Source organism: Nematostella vectensis, chromosome 7 (assembly GCF_932526225.1).
Source record: "Nematostella vectensis chromosome 7, jaNemVect1.1, whole genome shotgun sequence".
In the NCBI taxonomy this organism is placed as follows: Eukaryota; Metazoa; Cnidaria; class Anthozoa; order Actiniaria; family Edwardsiidae; genus Nematostella; species Nematostella vectensis.
Genome location: NC_064040.1, coordinates 10,548,543 through 10,569,544, shown reverse-complemented (window position 1 = coordinate 10,569,544; position 21,002 = coordinate 10,548,543). Strand labels below are relative to the sequence as shown.

The 21,002-nt window shown below is 38.8% G+C and overlaps 2 protein-coding genes and 1 long non-coding RNA gene across 10 annotated transcripts; 2 read left to right on the top strand and 1 right to left on the bottom strand.

Moving 5' to 3' along the window:
- The first annotated feature begins 133 nt into the window (after nt 1–133).
- Nucleotides 134–12,243, top strand: LOC5518911 (28S ribosomal protein S5, mitochondrial). Of its 5 annotated transcripts, none has more exons than XM_048730589.1 (10): nt 134–306; nt 411–479; nt 2,089–2,385; nt 2,823–2,857; nt 3,512–3,599; nt 4,310–4,356; nt 4,495–4,552; nt 6,199–6,261; nt 7,010–7,146; nt 7,646–8,962. In XM_048730589.1, the coding sequence occupies exons 1-10, from the start codon at nt 165–167 to the stop codon at nt 7,715–7,717; spliced, it is 1,008 nt and encodes a 335-aa protein (XP_048586546.1). In that variant the 5' UTR covers nt 134–164; the 3' UTR covers nt 7,718–8,962. The 5 variants fall into 5 exon arrangements, with proteins under 5 accessions (XP_048586546.1, XP_048586547.1, XP_048586545.1 ...); XM_048730590.1 differs by having other exon boundaries at nt 135–306; nt 7,317–7,732; XM_048730588.1 differs by lacking the exon at nt 7,646–8,962 and adding an exon at nt 11,908–12,243 and having other exon boundaries at nt 136–306; nt 6,199–6,249.
- On the top strand, nt 9,633–11,096 carry LOC116602323. The gene is made up of 2 exons (XR_007312326.1): nt 9,633–10,220; nt 10,279–11,096. It is a non-coding gene; the product is annotated as an uncharacterized LOC116602323 (long non-coding RNA).
- A 3-nt stretch (nt 12,244–12,246) lies between the features above and the next one.
- Nucleotides 12,247–20,909, bottom strand: LOC5518913 (DNA mismatch repair protein Mlh3). Of its 4 annotated transcripts, none has more exons than XM_032363716.2 (10): nt 18,623–20,909; nt 18,147–18,211; nt 17,632–17,809; nt 16,596–16,679; nt 16,006–16,277; nt 15,390–15,413; nt 14,674–14,752; nt 13,233–13,332; nt 12,945–12,990; nt 12,247–12,385 (listed from the first exon to the last, which is right to left on the bottom strand). In XM_032363716.2, the coding sequence occupies exons 1-10, from the start codon at nt 20,907–20,909 to the stop codon at nt 12,314–12,316; spliced, it is 3,207 nt and encodes a 1,068-aa protein (XP_032219607.2). In that variant the 3' UTR covers nt 12,247–12,313. The 4 variants fall into 4 exon arrangements, 3 of the variants coding, with proteins under 3 accessions (XP_032219607.2, XP_032219608.2, XP_048586542.1); XM_032363717.2 differs by having other exon boundaries at nt 12,247–12,382; XR_007312325.1 differs by lacking the exons at nt 12,247–12,385; nt 12,945–12,990; nt 13,233–13,332 and having other exon boundaries at nt 14,700–14,752; nt 15,390–15,470.
- Nucleotides 20,910–21,002: the final 93 nt, after the last annotated feature.

Below are 21,002 nucleotides of genomic sequence, written 5' to 3'. Positions count from 1 at the left end.
TTCTTGTTTCCTTTTTAATACTTATAGATAAGTACAGTTATTTTTGGCTGTAATATTGGACACAAAACAAATAAAATCTGCTGAATTTTAATTTTAATTCACCTACTTGAGTTTTCTGCATTTCTGCTGACAAGACTGATCGCGGATTCACATCCAAATTCAACATGGCCGCTGCATACATGCTTCTCCGAAGAGCGTGTTCTAGCAGTGGTTTTAGGCTGATTTCACCGTTGTATGCAGCTCAAGCGTCTGCAAAGGCGTCCAGTTTAGCTCCAAGTTTCACCGTGCTATCTTCTCTGACCAGAGGTATTCGACAATTGTTACTATTTGCTTTTCTACTGTGTGGACATAGATGTATTAACGTAACTTTTCCTTCTATTAGAAAACTAAACCAGCTCTTTTATTTTAAGCTATTGCCATACGTGGATCTGTTGCCGGACCCCAGCTGAACATTCAAAGAAATTTGGCAAGCAACAAAGGTAACAGACCTGTACCCAGGGGGGGTTCGCGGGGTACTTTCGCCCCCCCCCCCAACATTTGGTTCGCAGTAAACGTGCTATTTGTAGATAAAACTATAAGCAGAAGCAAATAGATAAAAAAAGGCATTCTAGATCACTCTGGTATGTCATAAATCCAAGTTAAACTTTTTTTGTAGCCAAATCCGATGATTCCCCCCCAAAAAATAGTCTACTTTTTCAGATTTTGCCCCCCTTCCCCAAGAACAATCCTTGGTATGGGCCTGGGTAACACTTTTTTGAAAACTTGGTTATCAGGCACTTAACCCATTGACTCCTGGCTATTTTTGAGCTGAATTTACAAAAAAAACAGACTAAAAACAGATACCTCTCCCCCTATTCTGAGTTTTATACAGCCGGTCAAAGTCAAACACAGCTGCACCTAGTCAGCAGTATCCAAGCTTTCCAACAGTGCTTTGCGGTCCCCACTTTTGATCCCTCGTCTAACTAACACAAGTTGATGGTTGCTTGTATTTTTTTATCAAAAATACAGCTATGAGCATATTAGGAGTGTCTCAGGACGTCATGAAGTGTATTGGGGCATAATTGAGTGCTTTGCTTATGGATATTTGCAAGCAAAGGTGGATTCATGGTGATTTTTTCTTGTTTGGCTTTGCCTGGATGAGAAAATAATTTTCTAATGAATCACCACAGCTCTCCTAAATGCTGTCTTTTCTGAAACCAAATTGATTCCAAAATTGTTTAGACTGCTATTCTGGGGCTGTATGACCTGGAATTGATTTGTTTGGCTTCGAGGTGAAAAGACTTATAAAAAACCATCTGACTTTGGGGAGAGGAGTGTTGACTGGCCCTCCCCTCGTTAATAATCCAGGGAAAAATTAACGAGGGGAGGGCCAGTCAACACTCCTCTAAGTGGTTTTACAAGCCTTCAAGGAGTGGACATTGTGTTTTAAGGCCATTGAAATAAACCTGGAAGATCAGAATAAAGCTATCTATTTGTGTCTTGAGCTGTGTTTGCTGATCTCTCTCCCTTGTGTGGTATTTTGAGCGTTTTATTGAGAGGGGTGATTCTGCTTTTCTTTCCTTGTTCGATTAGAAATTTGTCAAAGAACCTGTGCTATTATTTAGCTTAAGAGTAGTTGCCAACACCTTGGTTGGATGCATATCTTCAAGACCATTTATCCCTTAGACTGATGCCTGAGTATCTTCATCTTGTTGTGTTTATTTCGCATTTATGAATTTTTTGGATTGTGGGTACTTCTCAAAGCTGGTACAGACCGGTTGAGGGGTCAATGTGTTAAAGTACCTAATAGATTTCAGCCACTAGTCAACACCAATATACATATTCCAAAGAGAATCAGCCATTTCAGCTAACATGTGTGTGCACTTGACATGGAAACCTACCTTGACTACTGTCATGCAGCACCCGCTTCGTTTGGTGCAAGCTTAAAAAAGCCATGTACTACATTTTGGTAGTTGATGTATGTTTTTATTGTGATGCACCCCGCAAGCTTATATAATTTGAATGGCCTATTGGTTTTAAGAATTAAGAAAGTTGATAATTGAGTGAAATAAAGCCAGGTTTGATAATGTTACCTGATTACTTTTTCAGAGGAGTATGACAAACTCTGGGCTGCAGCGACAGGGGGGAGAGGAACAGGGCGTGGCAGGAAAAAGAAAGTCAAGAAAGGTGTCGACCCAGAAAAGCTCAAATTTGCCAGGGGTGGGACCCAGTGGGAGGGGTTCAACGCGCCTGTCATCCTTGAAGGGGACGTGGTAGAGAAAGGGCGACTTCCTGGTAAAGAGGATGACCAAGAGTTCAGGAGACCTGGCCAGTGGTTTGAAAGGGGATGGAGTGGAACGACATGGCCAGGAAGAAAAGCTGGTAACCCTCAGAGATCTGATCGAGGTACATTTTTTGTTCTTGTCTTTTGTATATACTGTAATACTGTTGGGATTGTTGTTGTGCATGTGTAGCTCATAGCTTTGCAATTAATGGTTTATCAAACCTTTAATGCCAAGTTTTGCTTTTTAGGTTTTTTTAAAATAGTCTAGTTAAAACTAGTGGAGTCTCAAGATTTTTTACCCCTTCTCACTCTCTCCCACGTGGAACACCAAATCTCCCAATTTTTATATACATTTTTCTATTATTCAATTTCCACTCATCAAACACGCATGTGAAATCTATATTATGTGGGAGAGCTTTCTGAACGGCAAACATGTGAGTGTTATTCTGTCTGGTTCTACATAACATGTACAGGCTGCAATATGAATGAGATCCACTACTTCCTGTGTGAATTGAGAAGTTGTAAAATAACATTGATTTTTGTTGGGTATATTTTTCAGAGGTTCTCAAGAATTTTGATTCAGTAGTGGTTGAGGTATGTCAAAAATGTATTATTGTTGATTCTACTTGTGTGGCACATGGTTTTGTAGATTATATATGAAACCAAACCCCCAAAAATGTTAACCATTCCACAAAGCAAATGGCTCAATCAAATTTCTATTTATCATCATTCTAATGGGAAAGGGGTGGTTAATAATGGTGGTTTATTACAGTATCTTGTGTCCAAAAAAGATCCATGACTCCTGATTAAAGATTTCAATAAATAGGGCCTGATTCTTAGGATATCTCACAATCTGATTACCACATCAAATATTTAAAAAAATGTTGTCATAAACAGCAAATGGGGATTGGCATATTGCAAATCTATGACCAAACGGACCTATGGATCAGGATTTAAGGACCAATTTATTTGTTCCAAATTCAGAAAAATATGTATTAAACATACAAACTATCAATTAAAGGTATTTAATATATGGTTTTTACATTGCTTGAATTTATTTGCCACCTTTGTTTTTGGACTTCCCTTTGCCAATTGCCTTTACACTGACAACCTTTTTTTAAAAAAGTGTATATATTCTATAATGCAATAGTAGGGCAAAAACCCTTCACTTCAAATATGTCATAGAGAATGTTTGTGCCTATAATTCTTCTTTCATACAAGTAACTTAAATTGATTGTTTGTCAACAGCTACGCCGGGTCAGTAATGTGACATCTGGTGGGAAAAAGAGATCCTTGCGGGCGCTTGTCGTAGTGGGTAACAGGAATGGTGCTGCAGGTATAATTCATAATATTGTTACTCAATTTTTTTTATTTGTACTTCATATCTTTAACTTGATAAAAATCTCTTCTTTGTTATTCACAACAGCAATGCTGTCAGACATTCTTAAGGACTTGACTTGTTCTTTTTTACCCCTTGTTTTGCATTTCCACATTCAAGGAAGTATGAATAATGACTTTTGTCGTTTTATAGTCCATTTTTATTTAATGCTCCATACTATTTTCATAGACAGGGTGGAGGATAGGTGGCAATTTTTCTCTTAGTGTAAACAACAAAAGTTAAGATCCAAGTTAGGCTCCACAAAGGTTAGGCTAAATTTTAGGCTACTGAAATCTTTGGATTTGTGTAAATAAGCCAACGGGCTGGGGAGGGGGAGTCTGGAAATGAATAAAATCAAGCTGCCCACAAATTTGCCAGATTTGGTAGAGGAGTTGTGTAGGGGTGTTTTCATGGTGTAAACTTGGGGCTGAGAAACCAACTGGGGGAGCCCAGGACCCAAAAGAAGCTGCTAGTTTGCCACCCATGTGATCTCTTAGCGCAAGTCCCCTATTGATAAATATTTAGGGAATACTGTAGCAAAGACTCAGTTCAACTTTGATTAAGTTACTTTCAACCACATAATTCCCAATTGATTTTTTATTAGTTATAATTGGCCCCAAAAAGGATGTTTCATTGCACTCAAAATTTTTTTAATAACCTTGTTCCAGGATTTGGGGTTGGCAAAGGAAGGACACCCATCAGTGCCATAAGAAAAGTAAGTAGCAAACAAGTAAGACCGTTTTAAATGCTTAAATTATTATAAGTATATTTTGATTCACTTTTTTTTCTTTATTTTCGAAAGTGCTACAACATCATACGGAATTGTAATGTCCTGACACTATTCTTATTGCAGGCAAGAAATAAGGCTGTTAATTATCTGTATTTTGTCGAGCGCTGTGACAACAGAACAAGTGAGTAAAAGGAGAGTCATTGTATGGCTATCAGCCGCTGGTGTTACTTGACCAAGTTACCTCAAAACACACAGCTAGATGGCTATGCAAAGTAGGCACATACTCGGGGACAAGCATGAAGGGGGACATTGATATATAATAATAATAAATAGATAAAACATATGGTAGTAGTTTAAACAGTGGTCCCCCGTGGTCAGCTTTCATGCCACTGGGTGGATTGATTTTGGAAATCAGACTAGATAATTTAGGGAAAGTTCATTTATTATCCCGAGAGGTGTGTGTGAGGAAACCCGGGGGAGAGGGGGTGCTCAATAAATTGCCGAGGTCTAAAGGGGGCGTCGAATGTGTTTGGATTTTTAAAGTGGGGTCTCTGATTTTTTGGGTGTTGTCTCTACTATATATTTTGACGTGTCAAATCAGACTTCTTGGTTCAACTTGTTTCGGTTTGGTGTCATTCACAGTCCAGACAAGAATATGTATTAAGCCACATTTTATCTATGCAATGCAAACCTGTATACACCCTAAATACATCTTTTTATGGTTTCCCCTATATAATATTATAAAGTGCTTATAGTCAATATCTAAAATATATACAAATCCGACTAGTGACAAACGGCTTAAAAAGTAACTGACTACCAACAAAACATGAAAAAAAACTAGTGACAAGCGACAAAAAAAATTTGCTGACTACCGACATTTTATTATTTCCGGTATTTTTACTTTTTACTTCCATCTTCTTCCATCGTCAATCTACTTAAATTTGGCCATTTCAGAATCTGCATTATGTATTTCCTGTTGCATCGATTATTCAGTCAATTATTAATCCATAACTAATGTATTATCAATAAGTTATTAATTACTAATCCATGAAATTTGGTACAAAGAGCAAATACTAGCTTAGATTCACCGACTACCGACAATGACCGATAATTCTTACCGAAAAATTATGGAAATCTTAGCTGACTACCGACATGCAGACCCCCCATCCAGACCCTGTTTTAATGCTATAAGCGCTCATTTTCCGTCATCAAAACCCTCGCTCATATCTGATTCGCTGTCTTCCTCGCTCTCTACCTTTTCTCTTTTCTCGTGCTGCGCTTTTCTTGGAAGGAGAAGATCGAAAAGCCTTTTTGCTTCTTTTACGTCATCTATAGCACCAACCATTATCAGGTTGCAACCTGGAGTTACTCACATCATTGAGAAATTGAGTACATCACTTTTCTTTTTCTAATGATGGTTTAATCCAATTCCTTCCCCTTCACTTTCTGTCAAAGCTTGCAGCTAATCTCTTGCTCAGGTCATTGCCATTCCTTCCTTTGCCCCTTCAATTTTCGGTTTTGGGGAGGGGAGGGGGGGCACCGAAAATATTGGAAAAGCATAAGGGGATTTCTTTGCAAATATTTTAATACTGTACACTTCTAAAGTGTACAGTGATGGCCAAAAGAATATGAAGTTGTTTAGTTATTTTATTCTTATTAAAAACTGTATCAACTCTTATTTAAAAGAAAAACAACATATATGTGAACAGCAGAAAAAGGAGGTCTAGACTTACATGTTTTAAAGCCTGGAAAGCACTGCTATATTATGTATGTCATTGAGGTTTATGCATTAATATATTTACATTTTGTTTACTTGTTTGTTTACAGTTTTCCATGATTTTGAAACACAATTCAAAAAGACGAAAATCATCTTCCAACGTAAGCCTCCAGGTGGGTCTTTTTTTTTCTGGGATTACTAACTAGATCATCTTTCAAGCATTTTCTCTGGGTGTTGGAACCTATGTATACTATAAGAGCACAGCACACGGGGGTATGTCTAGCTTTTTTCCTTAAAGGGATATGACCCAGTTGGGTGATTTACTGTAGATCCAAGAAGCAGGCAACCTGCAAGCAAATGTGCACATTTGACTGGATGCATATGGATTTCTAGCCTGCATTACATTATCTTCCTATTGTAAGAAGGTCGTTAGAGTAGGGAATAAATTACAGTATTTTCTACTTGGCCTTTGAAAAGAAAAATTTGGGTTTCCTGTAGTTGAGATGCAAATCCATACAAAAACTACACCTATAATCAGTCGACCAACTCCTTGTCTTGACAAAGAGCGAGATCTGCCCCCCCCCCCCCCCCCCCCGTGCCCTGCTATTCTCACTAGGGTTCCCTTATAGTCGCACCACCACCAATATTATGCTTTTAACCCCCAAGTAGGAGCACATATCAAAGTTCCCCAATCGTTTGCCTTCCAACCTACAATAGATATCTTTTGCATCATTTTTATGGCACAAGGGGTTAGGGTTTCATAATAGTCATCCCTTTTCTCCATAGCAATGAAAACCCCTATGTTTGCAGGTATTCTCCTCTTGCTACTGCCTTCTTCCATATGAATGTTCCTGAGGCTTTGTTAGCTGTTGAGCTATTTTTATAATAGTACTAATGCAAACATCTTGTCTTGTTTCTAAGGCTTTGGCCTGAGTTGTCATCGTGCAATCAAAGAGATAGCAGAACTCCTTGGTATTGATGATATGAGGTGTAAAGTACTTGGACCGACCACGCCCTTAAGCCTGGTGCAAGCTGTATTCCAAGGACTTACTAGCCAGGTAAGCCAGGGGTGCATAAGCCTGCACAACGTTATGGAACATGGGGAGTCAAGGGTAAAATGTTGAAACACACGTCATGTTTAATTGCAACAATTTTGTTACATACACAGTATAGTATGTTTTTAGAAAGCTCAATGAATGGGGAATAACATAATTCTGTTTCATTTTAGGTTCTCTAAAATGGTTAAGTTTTAGACAGGATTATATCATGCACTTGTTTTGAGCCAGTTTTATTCTTTCAAATTCCAAATGCAATCTTGCTGGCCACTAAATAGAGAGAGATGAAATACAAATATAGATGAGTTTCGCTTGTGCCTTTTAAAATGGCTGTGCGACATTAACACTAGAGCATATAGTAAAATGCTTCTCGTTCTCAGTCACATGCACAGGTAGAGGGAAAAAAATCTGCTTTAGAAATCGTTTTTAATGTCAATCAACCAGTTTTCATACAAATCTGTCAACACTACTTCTTTTGCTAAAATAAAGTCTTGGCTTACAGTGCAATCACCCCCTAACACTCAGCCTCATGTTGCCAAGTCAGGAATTCTGGTGCAAACATGTTTGCAAATAGGCTAAAAGAATTTGGCAAAGCGGAAGAAGACTCCTAAGATCACGAACACATTTACACCAAATATCCATTTTTGGTACTAACCAGAGGTATCAGCCAACCTTTAGCCTACCAGGCAAATGACCCACTGGAATATGCCCTGGACCACCCTAAGGGGGGGGGGGGATGGGTACCAGTGATTCTTTGGCGTTGTGTCCAATATATATTAGTTAACAGGCCCGTAGCCAGGATTTTGAGCGGGGTGGTTCGTTTTCCCATTTCAGCGGACCAAATTTCCGGTATACCTCTCCCCTCGCCTTGTTACATTAGGCAATTAAACTTGTATTTAAAATGTTATTAATATGGTGCTTTTTAACATATAACGATAATAATTAAGATAATAAAAAGATTTTTATAGTCATTTTAAAGATATATTGATGTGCACGGTATATCTCCAGCCAAACGTTTTATATTTTTATTTGTTCTGAGCGGGTTTGGGTTTTTAGGCCTCTAGGTAACACATCACCATAGGTCACAAAGATGGCCCGCTCAAAAGCTTATCAGGGACTCATTCTTAAACACCTAGTAAAGTGTTTTGAAAATGTTGGAGGGAAGGGTTTCACAAACACGGTTATGTACTAGACGACTCTGGACCCAACTTGTGTTTTAAATCTTTTACTGCCTCAGAAAATAAAGGCAAATTAATTTAATGATTCGAATTCGATAATACCTGAAAAATAAGACTCCAAGATTTTCAAGTGAAGCCTCGGAGTAAATCTGCTCATCAGATCCTCATGGCCTGTCACGCGCGTTGCGTTACAAACATAAATAAGGCGCTTATTAGCCTACGTGTAGCCGCTGACTCTTACGGCGGGTTTCAGCGCTTCAATGGATTTCTTGGAAGTATCGAGTATTTGAAGAAAGAATGATGGCGGATACAACAGAAATTTCAAAAGTTATCATCGATGAATGTACGTGTGGTGTGTGTCAGGAAGAGTTTAATGAAAAAACCCGAGTTCCCAAATTACTGCACTGCTCTCATACACTATGCAAAGCTTGTGTTTCAGCGCTACTTGGAGGAGGACGAGGAATGTACAGAGAAATGAATAGTAATTTATATGGAAGGGCAAATGATCACGATTCCTTTAAATGTCCGTTTTGCAATGCAAGGCAGGTTACCGAACAAGGAAACGTGGATAACCTTCCAAATAATTTGACAATTCTTAGGCTGTTGGATTTCACAGAAGGGAATCAGGCAGCAAAAGAGCTGAAGAAAATGGTTGAAAAATGCAAAGATAGAATCGAGCGCCTACATGATATGACCGAACTTAAATTCGAACGTGAAATGGGCAGTAAAATACGTACACTAAACGAACATTTCGATGACATAGCTAAACATCTAGAGGAGAAGAGAGCCGTGGCAATTCGACAAGTTGAAGCTGCCTTTGAAATAAAGAAAAGTTCAACCACGGCACTGACGATTTTACGCAAAGCGCGAAATTCTATTCGCTCCGCAGATGACGTTTTGAAAAGAAATGATGCGAAGGAAATTATAGATAGTAGATCCAAGCTAGTTACCGAACTGCGAGAGAACTGTTTAGAAGGGCGCTTAGAAGAAGGGAAACTATTGATGGTCGAGGAAACACACCATATAGAGTTTGTTGCTTCCCAAGACATATATAAGCAAAAACTAGGAGAAGTTGAAGTTAAATATCTTCTTCAGAATAAGCCACGGTTATTAGGTCGTACGAGTTTGTGTAAAGATGTTTTTTTTGTCATCTTTGTGTCTTTAGGACTTCTCTCACTTAATTTGATAGAATCAGAAATGAGTCCAAAGCAAAAACTACGGGCACTTCAAGACGTTTTTCTAGACACAGTAACAAAGAATTCCAGAGTGATACAACTACAAAATTATCTGCCAATGATATCCAAGGTAACACCAATATTTTTTGTGGTTATTGGTTGCTGTATTTGGTTTACATTTTGTGTACAGTTTGGCCTTGTAACGTAAGCAACAATAGCATGAGATAGCAAAACCGGAAGTTTTGTATTAAATTTTCACACAATGAAATTGTTGCACAGGGACTCTTAAGTTTATAACTGGCCAGACTTCTTCTTCTTATATTTTAAGATATAATTGCTATTTAATGATCATCCAATTGCCAGAAATCAGTGATGTCTATGTTATAGGTGTACCCAGGATAGGCACAATTGTGAATAGGTGTTTCCAGGATAGACACAATTGTGAATAGGTGTTTCCAGGATAGACACAACAGTGGATAGGTGTTTCCAGGATAGACACTATTATGGATAGGTGTTTCCAGGATAGACACTATTATGGATAGGTGTTTCCAGGATAGACACTATTATGGATAGGTGTTTCCAGGATAGACACAATTGTGGATAGGTGTTTCCAGGATAGACACAATTGTGGATAGGTGTTCTCAGGATAGACGCAATTGTGGATAGGTGTTACACAATTGTGAATATGGGTAGGTGTTCTCAGGATAGACACAATTGTGGATAGGTGTTACACAATTGTGAATATGGGTAGGTGTTCTCAGGATAGACACAATTGTGGATAGGTGTTTCCAGGATAGACACAATTGTGAATAGGTGTTTCCAGGATAAACACAACAGTGGATAGGTGTTTTCAGGATAGACACAATTGTGGATAGGTATTTCCAGGATAGACACAATTGTGGATAGGTGTTCTCAGGATAGACACAATTGTGAATAGGTGTTTTCAGGATAGACACAATTGTGGATAGGTATTTCCAGGATAGACACAATTGTGGATAGGTGTTCTCAGGATAGACACAATTGTGGATAGGTGTTTTCAGGATAGACACAATTGTGGATACAGGTAGGTGTTCCCAGGATAGACACAATTACTTAACATAATCAATTATGAGGTATGAAATACCATGAAATCCAATGGAAATGAACAAAATATCCATTGTTCATAATGTTTATTAATTTCTATTGTAAGTGCAAAGTAAAAAACAAGACCTCTGTATGTTATCATATTGTTTAGACCACAATTCTTTTTTGCCAAATGAGAGGGCCATATATAGTATCCAGATATGAAATCATGAATACAGTCAACACAGTTCTCTAGTATTTTAAAAAATGTTTTATATAAAAATAATAAAATTCAATGATAGACATATGGAGGTTTTATTTTAGAAAGAACAACAAGCTTATATTGAAATGAAGCACATGTTCTTACAAACTAAACAGAAGGAAGCTCATGATACTTTTTTTGGTAGCAGTCGAGAATTTTAATGTTTTTACTTTCATATTTTTATCTCTGTTGTAGAGGGCATAGATTAGCATAAAGACCAAATGTATGGCAAAGCTAGAACAAATAAACAAGCAATGAAACTCAGGATAAATGAAATGTGTTTGCATGTTATGCTATCCCTCCAAAATTCCTTAATCTTAAAATTGCTTTGACCAACAATGCTAGGGTAAATTTGCTGTTACCTACACCCAATGTGAGCCATATTCCTCCAAATAATTGTTTCCATTGTTCATGGAATATCTTATGCTATCATATTGTTATGTCAAAAATCAGAAAAGAAGCCATTTCGTTTCAGAGAAGATACCTTTAGGAGAGTGTTAGTGATTCATTAGAAAATTATCAAACAGGGAAAAAATCCCCATACATCCACCCCTTCTGCTTGCAAACATATTTAAGCACTGCATTTGTTTATGTTTCATTAGACTTGATGATGCCCAAAGGCACTTTCCCAATTTGCTTTTAGCTGTATTATTGATGAAAAATACAAGGCAAATGCCATCTTACGCTAGTTTCAGAGTAGAAAGATGGAACCAGTTTGGATACTTTTCCCTTTGAAGGGCTGTTAAAGTCAAAATAGGGGGAGGGTATCTGTTTTTAGACTTTTTTATTTTGTTAATTTTGCTAAAAAGTTTTTTTGGGAAAGTTAGAGTCTTGGCTAGACCTGAAAAAATGTAAAGAAAAAAATGTCTTACTTGCGGATTTCGACCAGTGTGGAGTGCTCCAGGGCCCTTGTTTGGTGGAACAAAGAAAAAAAAAAGGCTCAGGGCACGAAAATGCTTTAGAACACAGAGGAATGCATCTGACATCCACCTAACTTCTTTGCGAATTGGTGTAAAAAAGTAAATAGCCTAACCCCAAGAACCTAGAGAAAATTTTCTAGCTGTTAACGATTTTTGTACATTTTCAGGAGACACATCAAGAGCTGGCTGACAGAACAGGTCTTCATGTGGTGGAGCTGAGAGAGGAGTATGGAAGACGGCCCATAGTGGTAGCAAGTCCTTCTGACAAAGCCTCCAGAGAGGCCCTAAGGAAAAGGATCCACCTGGATGATTATGACCTTGATAAGATTTTTGATCCTCATAAGGGACTGCACAGACCAAAGAAGCGTTCGGAGCTTTTCTGAGGCACTAGCCTTATTGCATTCAGAATATACATTAATGAACCTTTCAATGGGTGTTTTAAATGTAGATGTGTTACTTATAAATATGAGAGCATGTGGACTAAATAAAAATATGCAAACGTACAATGATCATAAAACTTTTTATTGGTAATCTTAGACAGCAGAAGAGCCATGATAGACTTCTTCAACATTTCTATTGTTTCCCATATGTGGAAGAGATAGCTGATAGCTTAATCCTCTTTATATTGGGCTGGCCATCATCCTGCTGAGGAAAAGCCAAGGTGGTTTATTTACATAGTTTCTGTCTCATTCTAGCAAATTACCAAGTGAGCTTCCAAGTGTGACAAAGCATTTACATCAGCAGATTTAGGGGAGGCTTAGGGGAGTTATTGCTTGCAATAATTTAAGTTTGATATGAAAAAGGAAATTTTGTCTGTATAGGGATATTTTAATATTCCTTTACATTGTTTGTGATGAGATACTCTCTCCTGCACACATTTCCTACAATTGTTGCCTAATTATTCACCAGGTCTGTTTTATATGACAACAGGGTGGTAGCCAAAAATTATAAAAAATGACCAGTAGGGGCGTGGCTGTGTGGCCTGCTACGGCTTTGGAAAAAAAAAGTCAACACCCGTTTGTGAAGCTTGTATTGTACGCCTCTATGAAAATAACTTTTGTATTGTTCTGCTTATTTTTTGAGGGTCCTTTCGCCTGAAACGAGATTTGCACCAGGGAAGGAAAAAAATTGGCTCAGCAGTTTCAAGAAAACACCCAGAATTTGTTGTAAAGGCGTACACAACACTTCCCCTTCGGATACGTACCTTATTTGGCAATCGCTTGAGGTCAATCAAAGGTACAGTTGAAGGTCTGCAAGGAGAGGTAATATAAATGATAAGAGGAGACCTGAGAGTACCCAAACCAACTTCTTGATGAAGTTTAAGATAAATTCCAACAGAATATCGAGCAACTCCTGTATAAACTATCAAAATTTGAACAATGCAGTCAAACAGTACCGATTTATTTACAAATAGATCCAAAGCGATACCCTAATACTATGTAAAATCATGACAATTATTTTGGAAAAACAATACATGTAACGGAAGCCATACCTGCCATGCGCACACTGGAATGGGAGGTTGCAGCTGGCCAGGTCTTGGATAAGCTGCTCACATTCAGCCACTGCCAATGGCTCACCAAACTTGATTGCACCTAGGACAACAACGTCATTGAGTGGAAATGATTGCACCAAGGACATAAAACAACGTCATTGAGTGGATATGATTGTACCATGGACATAAAACAACGTCATTGAGTGGATATTATTGCACCTAGGACAACGTCATTGAGTGGATATTATTGCACCTAGGACAACAACGTCATTGAGTGGATATGGTTGTACCTAGGACAACAACTACATTGAGTGGATATGATTGCACCAAGGACATAAAACAACGTCATTGAGTGGATATGATTGTACCATGGACATAAAACAACGTCATTGAGTGGATATTATTGCACCTAGGACAACGTCATTGAGTGGATATTATTGCACCTAGGACAACAACGTCATTGAGTGGATATGATTGCACCTAGGACAACAACGTCATTGAGTGGATATGATTGCACCTAGGACAACAACGTCATTGAGTGGATATCATTGAACCCAGGACAACGTCATTGAGCGGATATGATGCACCTAGGACAACAACAACATTATATGGATAATATCAAGCGCGTACACAGCCCTCCCCCCTTGGCGACCAAAAAGAGGGTCATTTCTTATTAAGGAATCTCAAAATAATATGCTTTTTCCATATGATACCTATGATTGCAAAAAGTATCACAACCGAAAAAATGCTTTCACGATTAGCGCTAAATGTTTAACTGATTTGTAGAAAGCTTAGTGCTTCCAGGAATAAAGCCTATGAGTGAGAGGACAAAGCGGCGCAGATGGAAGATGATCATAGCCACAGATGACTGCAACATTGCAGTGACATGGGCACCGAAAGGGAGAAGAAAAGGGAACACCGAAAACAACCTGGAGACGGATACTGGAAAAAAAAGAGAAAAGCTACAGGTTGGCTATCGTGGAAGGTAGATAAGGACTACAGCAACTAACGGGGAAACGTGGAAGAGGTCTCATGCGCCACGAGGCGCTTTGAAGATAGGTAACAGGTAACATGCTTCCATTAAGCAAAAATAAGACAAGAACCATACTTTTACTTTAGCCACGCTCTACCGTGAAACTTGACGTGTTTTAAAGTCGCATATTGAAGAAAAAGAACGCATTGACGTGCTTGGTTAGAATCTCGTTTTTCTGCCTTCGCCATCTTCGTTACCGTCGTCCTTGCTAAAATATCCTAAGCGTACACCTGGGGTGCCCCGGTTCCCCTTGGTCGACAACAAGTATTGTCATTTTTTTATCGAAGATCTTTAAATACTATCCTTTTGTCCATTTAATACCTAACACTGTGCACCTCAGACCCCCCCTTCTTAGCCAATCCTGGGTATGCGCCTTAAAATAATGTCTATATGAGGAGGTGAACATACCGTGGCAGGCTTGAGAGCTGAGCACACGCAGTATGGTCTTTGGAATCCCTGGGGTTACCCCGCATGCACTCGTTAGATGCTGAAGAACACATGATTGTTTTAGTGTCATCGGCTCAAATGGGTTCCATAAGGGACTTGCGCTAAAAGATCACGTGACCTTTTGTGTGGCAAATTCAAACCAAAATAATAACAAAAATGACTGCACCCGTCTCGCCAAAGAACGACAAAAATCAAATGTTTAAATGAAAATAAACCCTTTCTGAAAAAAATTCTGGATTTATTCGTAGGCGCTAAATAAGTTGCTTTTGGTTGGAGTTATTTTGCCGCTAAAAGCCTGAACGAGCGCTAGTTTGCCACCTAAACAGACACGTGATCTCTTAGCGCAAGTCCCCTATTGGAAGTATTGTTGTGGAATGGTGTTTTGTTTTTGTGTTTGAATGTCATGTTTGCATGTTTGCTATCATCACTTGATAAACAGGCATGGTTTGCTATTGGTTGAAAGGGCTGATACACGACATGCAAGAACTGTTGTCACATGGTTTAGGACTAGCTTTTATTGGGCGAGTGGTTGTCACATGACCTGCAAGAGTGGTCTGCTATTGGGTAAAATGCTGTTATGCGCGTTTGCAATAGCAGCCTGAGCGCGCGCGAGTTTGCCACCCTAAAAGTCACGTGATATGTTAGTGTAACTCTACTATTGATCGAAATAGCAGTACCTGCAGCTGTTCTTGGATGAGGTCCTGTTAAAAAAGATGTTCAAATGTCACGTATTTTCTTTATCTTTCAAATTACACTCCCTGTAGATATACGCACTACGTCATCACTACCCTCTTTTAAAAACAAACTAACAGTCAGATATAGCCAGGCGCTCTAAATTACTTTTAATGCCGAAAATGCAGTTACATGGAAATCAGTTTGTCCTAAGCGCTGCCGCGCTAGAAGTAGTCTTTGGCAACCATCCTGTTGCTATTAGCAATTTAGAGTAGGGCTTTTCTCAAATTACTTTTTCTTCATGTTTACCTTCATTTTGTTGTTGCCGTTATTGCCAATTATTTTTTCTTTTATTGTAAAGGGTTACACTTGAGTTGGAGCCGTGCTCTGTTGTGTCAACCTCACCGCTATTTCAATATGTGTAATAGTGGTAGAAGCCTTATAAATAAATGAATAAATAAATAAATGAATAAATGAATAAATAAATAAATAAATAAATAAATAAATAAATAAATAAATAAATAAATAAATAAATAAATAAATAAATAAATAAATAAATAAATAAATAAATAAATAAATAAATAAATAAATAAATATTAGTAACCATCTTGAGTTTCAAACCTTTACAATGCTGGCTGCCACGGAAGGTCTCCGGTGCCGAAGCTCGGACGCCTCTCGTTCTACGAAAACAGCCGGTAACTCGTGCGCTATCACCCGGAAGGCACTCGGCTCTGACCCGATAACAAACCGAAGACCTGTGCGCTCCAATTCGCGACGAAAGCTCTTGATAAGTCGCAGCTCTTCCGGAGTAAAATCGACTTCTATTGGTGGCGAGACGGGTACAGATTTTACCCGGGGCTTGACTTCATCCGAGGGCGAGGTGGCAAAGAGATCTGAAACAAAGTAATAATGTGTCGTACTTTTGATGTAATCGATGTATGTTTAGAGCTAAAGAACAGGCTCCCACATACAAGAACTTGTTATTGCAAGAAAGACTTGGACTAGAATAAAACAACAGTGCCCCCTCCCCACCGTAGAACAACGAGTCTACGAGTCCTTTTATTTTACGCGCTAAAAAACCCAAAGCCTTTGAGGATCCTTCTGTTGTCTTAGCCTTTGAGGATCCTTCTGTTGTCTTAGCCTTTGAGGATCTCTCTGTTGTCTTAGCCTTTGAGGATCTCTCTGTGGTCTTAGCCATTTTGTATCTGTACCTTGTGTAAGTCTTTCAAGTCTGATTCTCTCGTGAGCTGCGTGTTGATCAATCAGTACAAGGAGTTCACCTGAGCCTGAAATATCTGAAACAATTAAAATCGTTTAGAACTTGTATACAACTACATATATACACACTGACGTAAAATTAAACTCCGTTATGGTACAGCCTAACTCTTGCCTTGGACGAAACTAACATATTAATAAATGGCTGAACGTTTTCCCAATCTTACGGATAATTATTTATGCCAGGGTTAATACAAATGCCACCCAGGAACGGTTGCCGTTCTTTATAAAGGGGGATGTCGTTCCTTTGAAGTATATATACCGTGAAACACTATTGGATTTTGTTTTTAAACTTCATTTAAATTTCATCATGTGAGATATCAGTGTGTCTGAGCAGGCCGAATGAGCACGCGCGGGCTTTGTTTCACTTCCGGTTCTGCGTTTTCTAAAAAAAAAGCTTTTTTTGTCAACAAGTTATTTCAAAACGCAATATTTTTTCTGTATTCCTTTTTTATAAAATTCTCCTTCGTATAGCCAAGCATGGATTTAGTGTTAATCTAACAGAAACCAAAATTATATCAAATAATCTGGATTTCAGGACCTTTAAAAAATCATAAAAAAACAATTACTCAATCACTTCTAAAACGCATGCTTGGCTTAATGCGCCCATCCCTCAAGATTCATAAAACCTATTTAATATTTGTTTTCCAGCAATTTTACTTGAAATATTTGCTTTTATCTGTATCTATGACGTCACATTATGATGTCGCTGGGTAACGTTATCATAATAGTCAGCACACTTGTGGTGGTCAACTTGGCAAATATCAGACCCTTATGACTTTCCACAAAGCTTTTATGCTTTATTCAATTTTCCTTAGCAACAGATGTCAGTACACCCTTAACACATTTTCGTGGTCACAACAGCAAGCGTCGACTGACAACAAGACAAATGAAAAGTTGGCAAACAACTGCCAACATGGTGTACCATACCGCATTGCTGGCTAATTATGGGCTCAATAACATATATTTTACCTGATTCATCAAAAGTGCTGTCTTCTGCATGAACCAAACAAGCAATGAACTTGTCATCAACTTGATTAATGACCTCCATCTTACAAAACATGTCTTTAGTCAGTTGGTGCGGGTGGGTTATGCAGTAAGCACGCACTCCATTGCGTCCTCCCACCAGCCAGTTCAGCTTCGACACGCCCTATAAGTCAAAACATCTGTTAGGAGAATAAGGATGTCTAGCTAACTGAAAGATGAAAGAACATTACGCCTTACTGACAGCATGTTTTTCAAGTCTTACAACTACTTAGTGCTTGAAAATGAAAGAACATTTTACACTGCCAAACACATTCCAGAATATTTTTTTTATTTCTGAGTATTCTTGCCAAACCAAACTAAAGGAGAAAACGATGTGTGCAAAAATGGGAATGAGTGTGCAAAAAAATGGGGATGAGTGTACAAAAAGGGGATGACTGTCTATGAGTCCAATACAGTTATGTAAATACAAAGTTTGATGATAAGTGTATCTTTAGACGTACCATTCCAGCAGGTGCACCAAAGACGGGATTTGTCCACTCAGTTAGCATCTTTGACACATCACCACCTTGCAAGCGGGAAAGGAAAAATAAGAAGTACCATTTGAGGTGAGAGACAAAAACAATAGTAGAGGAAAATTTAGTATTCTTACTCACTAGTGGTGACTGAGTAATGTCTGGAGGTTATATGATCTTTCTAGAAAGACTAAAATGAAATGATTTTTCATCAATGTATTATGCAAAGTATTACATGTGCAAATGAGAGACCTAGTATGGTACGCCCATTTCTTTTGACCTTTCCTCCATCCTCTACTCTTTTGCACCCTTTAAACAACTCCTAGAAGTACCAAGGGTCGTAGGATCATATTTTCTTTAATTTGGAACCCATATACTTACATGTTATTAAAATTTCAATTCATGAGTACCCCTCCAGTAAGCCCCTTCTTGCCACTCATTGTTTATAATGTTTAACTTTTTACCTTGGTCATTCTGGTTAGAAACCTGTTTACGATCCTCACGAGGAAGCCATGGGGTGCAGTTGAATGACAAGTGGGGAGCACCAAACAGTGGTGCCTTGGTCCTCAAGTCCTGTGCACCATCTTCACTTTCCAAGAGTCCTTTCTCAGGATCCTCAAAACATGTGTTTCCAGTTTTAAGGTTCACATATACTTTCTTTCCAAGCGCTGGGTCATACCTACACTCCCATTTTGCTGCTAGGGAACAATTTACTGCAATTTGACATTTGTCAGCTTTATCTATTATGTTGGTGGTCAAACAAGATTGGGGAGGCCTGGAGCTTTTGTGAATTCTTTCAAACTCTTGACTGGAAACAGAGAAGCTTGTGTCAACATTCAGCATTGTTGCCCTGTCTTCATGGAATGCGTCAAATGAATCTGCCTTATGGGCATAACAATTATTATCATTTGTGATCACATTATTCTTTGGACATTGAGAAGATTCATTTGGATGTTGCAGCGAATTGTCATGGGCAGCCTTTTTCAAAACAGACTCACTTTTCCCATTTTTTCCTTTTCTTTGGAGCTGATTACAGTCTTCAGGTACAGATGGTTCTGTTGATTTAGCAGATGACTTAAAGTTTCCAGATAACTGTGTACAGAATGCCTTACTTTCTGCAAGGTCACCCAAGCTTGTTCGATGCTCACTCTTTCGTTTCTTTGGGGTGCAACGTAGGGGACCTGTTGGAGTCTTCCTTGATGACTTCTTGTCTTGTGTTCTATGCATTCTGGGCTCCAGCATTATGGGATTTGGTGAAGTAAAGCAATTGGGAGACTCATTAGACGATATGTAAACATCTAATTGGTTAGTTCTCATATCAGGGGATTTCTTGGCATCAGATAGTTGTGCACCATCAACAGAACTTGCTTCTGTGGCAACATTCGCTTTGTCTGATATATCAAATGTGAGATTTTCAGTAAGCTCTGTTCCCTTTTTGTTGCCATTTCCACCAGAGTCATTAAATGAGGAGTCCCCATCACTGAGATTTACAGAAGGTCCCCTGGTAACCACAGAGGAATGGAGACTTCTTCCAACATTGTAAGTATCAATCTCTTTACCGTAACCTGGTCCAGCAAGACCAGATTGGTACTCGAAGCTACTAAGATCGACCAAGTTCTGGCTGTCATCACTTTGTGTGCTTTGTGATTCCTCATTGGTTCCATCATATAAAGAATTGGATGCTATAACCAATCCCTCTCTCATTAAGAAGCCTTCCACACAATTTTGCACAGATTTTAATACCCCATCCCAGTCCTGGAATTCCACCAATGTCTTAGATGGCTCAAGGATGACGTCATATACCATTAGGGGGCATGTTATATTGATGATGAAAATGGCATTCTTCTCTGAGCTTCTTTGGGGTGGTGACCTCATTGGTACATCATTTTCACTCATGTTACTAGGTAGTTGCTTTATAAAGCTTGACTTTGATAACATAGAGTTAAGAAGTTTGTGGATTTTTGTCTTTAATAGTAGCCTACTATTGATATACACAAACTGTAAGTTTTTGTTGTGGTGTGGCTCAATTCCTATATGACCTGACACCTTGAAATGCTTGTGCTCAGAGAAAACATCCTTCAAACTTCTGGCTTTCAAGTTACCAAAAAGCTGAGAGAATGTTGAGGTCACTGATAGGCATTTCCGGGTCTGTAGGCACTTTTGAAAAGTTGCATCATTAAATAAAATAAATGAGACTTCAGGGTGTATTAACGCAATACTAAGAAGCCTTTGGCGGACTCTCTCGAAGTCTAGAACACTAGATAGCAGTTTTCTCCTAACTGGTAGATTGGAAAAGATGTCGTGAATTGTGACAGTAGTACCTGTGTTAGAACGCGGAAAACAGGATTGCGTGACAGTTAAAGGTTTTCCACTGCGGAATAACTTACAGTACGTTTTGTACGACGAACTGTGCTTGGTGACAATTTCCAGGACGCCGCAAATATCTCGAATGCTTGCGAGGGCTTCACCACGGAAACCGTACGAACTCAACTTGCGCAAATCGCTAAGCGAGTGGCATTTACTCGTACAGTAGCGCTGACCCAAAATTTCTAAATTATCTTTAGTGATACCAGAGCCGTTATCACTGACTTGGACCCGGAATGAAGGAATATCTACGTGAACGTTGATACAAGATGCTCCCGCATCTAGAGCGTTAGTGACAAGCTCATCAATTGCTTGAGTCAGGGTAGAAATGGCGACCCCAGATCGCAAATGCGAGCGAATTCCCGTGTCCAGATGTCGAATCATCATCCATTTGCTGTCTATCGACACTTTGTTATCCGATGAGTGTTTCTAGTGTTTCTCATATTGGGAGATTCCAAGATTTGGTATAAACTTGTCTGA

What these genes read in the sequence shown, in the direction of transcription:
- LOC5518911 (XM_048730586.1), top strand. Translation starts at nt 8,619, where the DNA reads ATGATGGCGGATACAACAGAAATTTCAAAAGTTATCATCGATGAATGT. An exon ending in ATCTGCCAATGATATCCAAG is followed by an intron (nt 9,627 to 11,907) that starts GTAACACCAATA and finishes GTACATTTTCAG; the next exon opens with GAGACACATCAAGAGCTGGC.
- LOC5518913 (XM_032363716.2), bottom strand. Translation starts at nt 20,909, where the DNA reads ATGATGATTCGACATCTGGACACGGGAATTCGCTCGCATTTGCGATCT. An exon ending in TTGGTGCACCTGCTGGAATG is followed by an intron (nt 17,810 to 18,146) that starts GTACGTCTAAAG and finishes TTTGACTTATAG; the next exon opens with GGCGTGTCGAAGCTGAACTG. An exon ending in TCAAGCGATTGCCAAATAAG is followed by an intron (nt 12,386 to 12,944) that starts GTACGTATCCGA and finishes GCTTTTCCTCAG; the next exon opens with CAGGATGATGGCCAGCCCAA.